Below are 9,381 nucleotides of genomic sequence, written 5' to 3' on the forward strand. Positions count from 1 at the left end.
GTGAATATGAGTATAGTTTTAGAGTAATTCTGTGTAATCCCAGGAAATGCCGCTATGCAGCGTTTAGTGCATTTCACTAGAAACCGTGGCATTCCTCGCCTGGATCAACAATCAATCTGAAATCAACGCTATATTATCGGTACTATGTTTCATGAAAGGGGGGGGGGGGTTCTATGCTTCGATCATGAATCGGGGGTGCTTGATTATCCTCAATCCATGTGTTATAACCGCTCGCCATGCCTGACTAGGAAAACCCGGACAGACTTTTTACATTGACATACAGGCCAAGCTGGAGAGTTTCCAAGGATGTGCAATACCGGCCACAAGGCTGCAGGCGGCGGTATTGGACGTTTGCGATCTCAGACCCATTCCCAATGATAACATCAGGCTCCCTCAATGGATTATGAATGGAAATAGCGAATAAAAGAAATAACGACCAAAACCCAATTTTCTCGGGTTTGGCGCTCAAGTGATGGCTAGGGCTGTCGAGTATGACATTTTCTCACCGCGGTTGTGTGTGTGGCTAATCACCGTGGGATGCTGTGGTACCGCACTTCTATTCAAAAAAATTTAAGAAAAGTAATTTTTTTTAATTATTATTCTTATTCTTTTATATACCTGTATATATATTTTTTATTATTAAGACATGCGAGTTTACCCGTGATCGTGATTAGAAATAGATTCTAAGGTCGTAGGAGTCCCGAAACTATTTTAAACATGTTTGATAATCTATCCATTTGTCCCTCAACGCTCTGAAATGTGATAAAAGTAGATTAGGGTGTTGCCTGTGATGCGTTGTGGGATATAAAACTAACGTTATTTGAGCGAACATTTAACGTTATTATAACACTATTTTAACGTCAGTGAATTTTAATGCACATACATAGCTAAGTAAATATCACAACTTGTGTCATCATTGTTCATCATTAGGGGAAACTAAGTGCTGCCTCGCTCTACCGTCCCCGCTACACTCGGGACCACACTAACGTTATAGATAGCTAGCCTATAGCTAACGTTATAGATAGCGAACGTTAACAAACGTTTGCAAACAAAGCTAACGTTATCCAGTTGACATTACAGATCATAATAGCTAAAATAACGTTAACAAAGTGAGAGTAGGGAAACGTTAATGTAGTCCCGAGTGTAGTGGGGACGGTAGAGAGAGGCAGCACTTAATTTACGTGTAACGTCAATAACATTAAGAATAGAGAGCTGCAAACGGAAATTAATGCCCAGTCCTTGAGAGAACTGAGTGTTTGCTGTCACCACCTTACAGAGGGAATTACCCCGAAGTCCGGCTATAGGTTCTCTCTCATCTATAGGTTCTCTCTCTCATCTATAGGTTCTCTCTCTCATCTATAGGTTCTCTCTCCTCTATAGGTTCTCTCTCATCTATAGGTTCTCTCTCTCATCTATAGGTTCTCTCTCCTCTATAGGTTCTCTCTCATCTATAGGTTCTCTCTCTCCTCTATAGGTTCTCTCTCTCCTCTATAGGTTCTCTCTCCTCTATAGGTTCTCTCTCCTCTATAGGTTCTCTCTCATCTATAGGTTCTCTCTCCTCTATAGGTTCTCTCTCTCCTCTATAGGTTCTCTCTCATCTATAGGTTCTCTCTCTCATCTATAGGTTCTCTCTCTCCTCTATAGGTTCTCTCTCATCTATAGGTTCTCTCTCCTCTATAGGTTCTCTCTCCTCTATAGGTTCTCTCTCATCTATAGGTTCTCTCTCCTCTATAGGTTCTCTCTCTCCTCTATAGGTTCTCTCTCATCTATAGGTTCTCTCTCTCATCTATAGGTTCTCTCTCTCCTCTATAGGTTCTCTCTCATCTATAGGTTCTCTCTCTCATCTATAGGTTCTCTCTCCTCTATAGGTTCTCTCTCATCTATAGGTTCTCTCATCTATAGGTTCTCTCTCCTCTATAGGTTCTCTCTCTCCTCTATAGGTTCTCTCTCTCCTCTATAGGTTCTCTCTCCTCTATAGGTTCTCTCTCTCATCTATAGGTTCTCTCTCTCATCTATAGGTTCTCTCTCTCATCTATAGGTTCTCTCTCATCTATAGGTTCTCTCTCCTCTATAGGTTCATTGCAATTCCAGCGTAGGCAGATGAGCCAGGGAGACCTAGGGAGCTCCGGCTGAGAGTATAGAACAGGGATCAAAGGAAAAATATCAAAGGATCAAAACCGGAGTATACTCGGGTATGGCGCTCAACGCATGGCGGCGATTCTTGCTAAAAATTGTGAATCACGATTTTTCACTCTAAGAATTGAGATCACGATTCTCTCACACAATTCTTATTTTTTCAATAAAATAATTTATTGCACTCTTAACCCTTTGTAGGCCAAACCCGAGATAGTCCGGGTTAAATCGCCATGCACTGGGCGCCAAACCCGAAAAATCTCGGGTTTTAATCGATATTTATTTTATTCGCTATATCCATTCATTTTTCATCCATCCAGCCTGACGTTATCATTGGGAATGGGTCTGAGCTCGCAAAGGGCAAATACCGCCGCCTATTGTCTCCCGGATGGTATTGCACATCATTGGAATCCCTCTGGCTGGGGCTGTGCATCAATCTAAGAAGTACGGTCCAGGTTTTCCTTCTCGGGCATGCAGTATCGTTATAACACATTGACTGGGGACACTCAGAGCAGCGTGGATTATGTGTTTTGGATATATAACGTTGGATCAATAAACACGATCAATATTTGGAATGGCAATCAGGAATTGGATTCATCTTTTTGCAGGACATCAGATGTGAGGTAAGGACTTTATGTTACGAATCTTGGGTTAATCAGAAAATTCCTTTCACCGCCATCGGAGCGTGCGCGCGCGCGTGTGTGAGGTTCGTGCCGACCAAAGTACGGAGAAGCGATTTTTCAGACCCCGCTTCTGTTCGTGCATGAGGACACATATAATATCGATAATCTAGCTTTTATTTGAAACCGATTCATAAATCAAGTGACAAATGGCACGATTTCTAACTAAATACATTGAAGCTCGATTTGCTGGAGTTTATTGAGATGAGACAGAATGCTCTAGAAATATATTGATATTCATCACGGTATAAAAACGGAAATGTATGTTGTGCATGTTGACTGGAAGCAACTCATTGACGATCACCGTGTTATTTAGATCTATTGCTATTATATTTGATATATTTTAAGCACTCGCAAATAAGTCCTATCCTACATTGGATAAAGCACTGGCGCTGAAGGGCCACAGCGCCCTCTGCTGTTGGCGCCGGAAGTGTTAAAAGTCTTAAAAGTCTCTTGTAACATACAAAATAACTCAAGTCAGAATCGTCATCATTTAAAAAAAAGTTAAAGGGGAACTATCTTATAAATGGCCTTTTCCAGTGTTTAGCATTATTTCCTATCTATGTGGACTTATATTAATAGGATCTGCATAATAACGCCCGCCCCCTCTGTTTGTTGCCACAGACCGCAAGGAAGGAACTGCAGAGAGTTAGCCTAACGTTAGCCTAACGTAAATAGTATGAGCAAAACACGCAGGACATGTGCTGCTCCCGAAATGCTCCTGCTGTTTCTATGTGCAGTGAAAAGTGAAAGTGCTTTGCATTCTAGACTAGTCATTCATTTACATGGTAAACTAACATTAGCGGCTAGCTAGCTAAAGCCACGCTGATGATGACGGAGAGAGACAGAGAGAGAAGAGCACGGGTGGGGGCTATCGGGGGAGGGAGCCGTCTCTGTGTGTGTTTGTGTGTGAGTGTGTGCGCGGCATATTTTTTCTGTAGGTTCACTTTGACGTTAGTAGAGTAGTATGGGCGGAGCTACAGGTGGGGGTCTGTCACTCAAATCGCATTCCGAGTATGGGCGGAGCCCAGCCTCTAAACGGCTTAAAATCTTGAGTTAGAAAAATGCTGTTTTTGAGTACTTGATTAGGAATACAAAACAATGAAAAAAAGAAACTTACAGATGTGTTCCATAGACTCACAGGAATTGTGTAAAATTGCTCAAATAGTGAAAGAAATAGTAAAATAGTTCCCCTTTAAGTAAGAAAAAAAAGAAGAAAAAAAAGAAAAAGGAAAAGAATTGTTAATAAAAAAAATCTTCATAATTTAGAAATGAGATTGCATAGGTCTATGAATCGAGATCGCGGTTTTTTTTCCGATTAATTGCCCAGCCCTAGTCCGGATGGCAGAATTCAGTACTATATCTACAAAAAAACCTGTAAATCATCTGCCCTTTATTCATTTGCTTAGATTTTTTTGTACACTTGATCTCAAGAAGGTGCTGAATGAGCTCAGTCTGGTCAATGTTAGTCAAAGATGGAAACATTTAATAATAGAATAATTTATATTCTCCTTTGGATCATTACAATTTACTCAAGCATAGTAACAGACACAATATTTCTGACACTGGGAATACATTCCCTGGGATCCATAGATGTCCCTAGATACCTGCAACATTAAAAAGAACATGCAAATGGTTAATCAATTTATCGCCAATAATTTAAATGAATGCAATGATTTTGACGGGCGCGATTAATTGCTATTTGCGTGTTTGTTTTAATAAGGCGGAACCAGTACCTCTTGTCAGTCACTCTCCGTGTGGGGGGCCGCTGGCGTTACTACAGTGTACAGCACAGGAGCTCCGTGGGGCAGTAGCAACGCTACATAGCTTAACTACATTTCTCAATAGCGTTGCTCCTTTTAACCAAGTAGCGTTCTTTGTAGTGTAGATATTTTTAGACCCAAGTAGTTACTCGCTACTGCCCGGAGAAACTGGACTGCTAAATAAAGATTAAAGATCTAGCGTTGATGCTATTCAATGCTATCAACATTAGCTAAATAGCTAACAAACGGAATACAATGTATAGCATAGCTACAACACACAATAACGTTAATACAATTACATGCATCATTGTTTAAAATGAACGGGTGGGGCTAGTCAAAGGACTGGACACGGGGACAAGTTAGTAAGTTAGCCATGTAATAAGCGGGATAATGTATAGCTATACTCGGTCATTGTCGCAAAATAATTTACCTTCACTGACGTTTAAAACACCTCGGCGAGGCGCCTCGAGTACATCATGTGATCAATCGATCTGGATTATTTTTGCCCATCCCTAGTTTATCCTGTGCTGAAGTCTCCATTCCAATAGAGATAGTATATATTTTGGTGTTTATTTGATTATTGTTTCACTGCCTTTTATTTATTACGTTTCCACAGTTTTTTCCTCATACTTTATTAACATTTTGTACATGGTACCGCAAGGTACATTAATAATACATGTACATGTTAAAAGGATGACACAAAAAAACAGACAGAGGGCTTGTTTCCAGTTTCAGTTTGTTTTATAATAAACAATCAAACTGAGCATTTTTTTATTTAGGATATTTAAAATGTTAAATAAAGGTTTATTGCACTTTGAAACGGTTTCCTTGCATTATTATGCTATTATTATATTAGTAAAAAAATATTAAAAGTTTCATTGAAAACTTTTGGGAAATACATTTCTCAAAAAAAATTATCTCTCAAAACCGCAGTAATATCACTTATCGCAATAATTTCTGGGACAATTAATCGCCCAGCAAAATGTGTTATCGTGACAGGCCTAGTTTTCGGCAACCAAAATGTTAAAAGTCCCATGTTTTGCTATTCCTTTCACTATTTGGGCAATGTTACACAATTCCTGTGAGTCTATGGAACACATTTGTAATTATAATAATTTTTTTAATTCATTGTTTTGTATTTCTAATCAAGTACTCTAAAGCAGCATTTTTCCACTTTAAGATTTCAAGCTGTTTTGGGCTGGGCTCCGCCCATACTCGCAAAGCGCTTTGAGTGACAGTCACCCACAGTCTGCACTGGCAGACAGAGAGAGACATAGAGAGATTGAGGGGGATACTAATTAATTTCGCAGAGGGGCGGGGGGCATAATCCCACGGGACAATGCATTGGTAACTTGTTTCACATGACAATATATACCCCTGTGAATATTATTGCACGGATCAGAATACGGGCGTGCGCAATGATATTTTGCAGCAGGTTGACAGTTATATGCGAGTGCTCCCGACTGCGTGTGTGTGTTTCCCCCCGCGCACGGTCGGGAGTGTGTGTGGGGTGCTCCGTGTCTCTCTCTCTCTCTCTCTCTCTCTCTCTCTCTCTCTCTCTCTCTCTCTCTCTCTCTCTCTGTCTCTGTCTCTGTCTCTGTCTCTCTCTCTCTCTCTCTCTCTCTCTCCCTCTCTATCTCTCTCTCGCTCGCACGTTCTCTGCTCTCTCTGTCGGCACCCGCGCCACGTCAACCCGTTTGAGGAACTGTCAGTATTTCCACTCGCTCTGTTGTTGAGTGAATTGTTGATTGTGGGCAGTGACTACAACCAGTGCCTTACTCACGTCAGCAAAACAGTCAAATCAGAATGGCTTAGTTCAGTGAGGGAGGATCTCGTGAACTCGAGACTGGACTGATGAGCCAAAATGAGAATTAGAGACACAGACCCCATTGATACAACCCCACATTGCTAGAAAACAATGCTAAACACTGGAAAAGGCAATTTATAAGACATGGGACCTTTAATAATTAACCTCTAAACATAAGACTTTTCTCACAGGAGAATATTGATTTAAATAAGAGATTTGCTGGGATTTCTTTTTTATGCATAGGTATTTGAACTACAATACGAGGTTCATTCAGGCATTTGCATCTTGTAAGGTGTTGCCAGAGAGTCGAGGTGAGGCTTTGTGATGTAGCCCTTGTGTGTGTACTTACCCTCAATGTTGATACTTTGATGGAAATTACTATGTAACTAGCTAACTGTATTAAAAATAATATTACTATGTAACTAGCTAACTGTATTAAAAATTATATTACTATGTAACTAGCTAACTGTATTAAAAATAATATTACTATGTAACTAGCTAACTGTATTCAAAATTATATTACTATGTAACTAGCTAACTGTATTAAAAATAATATTACTATGTAACTAGCCAACTGTATTAAAAATAATATTACTATGTAACTAGCTAACTATTAACAATTATATTACTATATAACTAGCTAACTGTATTAAAAATAATAGTATTATGTAACTAGCTAATTGTATTAAAAATATTACTATGTAGTAACTAGCTAACTGTATTAAAAATAATATTACTATGTAACTATCTAACTATTAACAATTATATTACTATGTAACTAGCTAACTGTATTAAAAATAATATTCCTATGTAACTAGCTAACTGTATTAAAAATCATATTCATATGTAACTAGCTAACTGTATTTACAGTATATGTGAGTACACCTGTATATCAGTCTGAGGTGTGTGTTGTCGTCTCCAGGCTGAGGAGGAGGAGAGGGGGGACAGGATGGAGAACTTCTACTATGAGATCGGCGCTCCAGAGCCAGACGGTCCTCCCAGCTACGCCCGACACTCCTACCTCAACATGAGGCTGGATCTGGAGGGAAACCTCCGGCCCGCACCCTGCCCCCACCCCGACGCCCGCGTTTACCAGGGTTACCAGGGTGGGGCGTGCGGGCGGGAGGGCCAGCTTTGGTCATCGGAGGCGACTAGAGCCTGGGCCGCCACCCACTCTATGCGTTCCCATGACAACAGGCCCCACCCTCAGAGGCACCCCTGCTCGGCGGTGAGACTGACAGCTCGCAGCGAGATGCATCCCCTCCCCTCCTCCTCCTTCTCCCCCCTTGTCCCCCCGAACCCCTCCTCCTATCCCTTTCCCCCGCCCCCGCTCAAAGGAGGCCCCGCCCGTTCCTCAGACTCCGCCCAATCCTCACACCCTGCCCCGCTTCACCCCTACTTTGAGAACGGCAGAGTGTGTTACCGCTCACAGCCTGACGACACTAACGCACACACTAACACATACACTCTGCCTCAAACCAACCAGCCCCAGGCCTCGCAGTGCCATGACAGGCAGCCCAGTAAGAACCAATCAGAGCCCATCTACGTCAACTACCCCTTCACCACCTCCTCCTCCTCGCGGGGATGGGCCACCAGTGACCTGGACCCACCCCTCGACTCCTCCCCTCTCTCTCCTCTCCTCCTCACCCCTCCTGAAGAGCAGGGGGATCTCCCCTCCCCTCCTAGCCCAACCCCTCCCACCACAGAACCCCAGCCGGCCCCCTCCCACAGCCCCTCCCACCCCCATGGAGGGTTAGGGTTAGGAGAGGAGGTGGACGGTCTGTCGGGTCAGGACATCGCAGCTCTGCTGATGGAGAGGATGTTAGAGGAGGACCCCACCACACACTCCTCCTCCTCCTCCTCTTCCTCCTCCCCTCACATCCACCCCCCAAACCCCTATGCCTCCCCCTCCACACTCCCCCAGCCCCCTCCACCCTCCTCTTCCTCGCACCGCTCCTCCTTCCAGCGCGGGGAGGTCCTGAGGCGCTCCTCCTCGGGGGGAGGTCATTTCTACCGCCAGGCGTTTGACGTTCTGCCGTCAGGTGACCAGCTCCTGCGCTTCCACCGCTCCCCCCCGCCCTACCCTCCTCAGCGCTCCTCCTACCCCTCGCACCCTCACCCTGCCCCCTCCCCCTCCGCCTCCCTAGCCAACCTCTCCCTGGGGGCTCCCAGCGGCTTCTACCCGCCCAGGAGGGAGCAGGCTCCGGAGGGGCCTCCTCTTCAGGGCCAAAGAGGTCTGGTGAGACAGGGCAGCCTGCCAGGGGCCAGCTGGAGCCAGACCCGCTCCTACTGCTAGGTACCAAGGAAACAAACTGTCTTTCTTCAAGACAGACAGAGAAGGGGACAGGTGTCCATTCTTCAAGATGGAAAACTTTGATTAAAATGGTTGATTTTCTGTCTGTAGTTAGTTAGTTATAAATAGTCCTGATATTAAGCACAAATCCCACAAAGCGTCATCCCTTAGTGAGACACAGCACTGCTATAGAACAGCCTCATCCCTTAGTGAGACACAGCACTGCTATAGAACAGCCTCATCCCTTAGTGAGACACAGCACTGCTATAGAACAGCCTCATCCCTTAGTGAGATACAGCACTGCTCAGCTAGACTAGAAGCTACTTCCATATTCCACAGGCCTAGTGAGGGACCTCAGGGTCTAAACATAGAGCTACAGGTCTAGAGACAGTCACTGCCAGACAAGGAGCTACAGGCTTAGAAACCTGTAGAAATCCTGTAGATCTGTTAAATGCATATCAGCAGCTGCTGATAGATGGAGTCATGGGGCAATAGAACTAAGGCCCCTGTCAGTAGATCACCTAAACCCTGTCAGTAGATCATCTAAACCCTGTGAGTAGATCACCTAAACCCTGTCAGTAGATCACCTAAACCCTGTCAGTAGATCACCTAAACCCTGTCAGTAGATCACCTAAACCCTGGTCAGTAGACTACCTAAACCCTGTCAGTAGACCACCTAAACCCTGGTCAGTAGATCACCTAAAC

At 43.6% G+C, this 9,381-nt stretch overlaps 1 protein-coding gene across 1 annotated transcript in view; it reads left to right on the forward strand.

Moving 5' to 3' along the window:
* Positions 1-8,679, forward strand: part of arhgap33 (Rho GTPase activating protein 33) — a gene marked incomplete at its 3' end in the record, with an annotated part of 143,872 nt that extends 135,193 nt beyond the window's left edge. The window contains exon 29 of the mRNA XM_084336594.1: positions 7,306-8,679. Coding sequence (XP_084192720.1) covers positions 7,306-8,679 — 1,374 coding nt within the window. The remainder of the gene's footprint in view (positions 1-7,305) is intronic.
* Positions 8,680-9,381: the final 702 nt, after the last annotated feature.

This window comes from Notolepis coatsorum, assembly GCF_963971535.1.
Source record: "Notolepis coatsorum genome assembly, chromosome: 19".
NCBI classification, from domain to species: Eukaryota; Metazoa; Chordata; class Actinopteri; order Aulopiformes; family Paralepididae; genus Notolepis; species Notolepis coatsorum.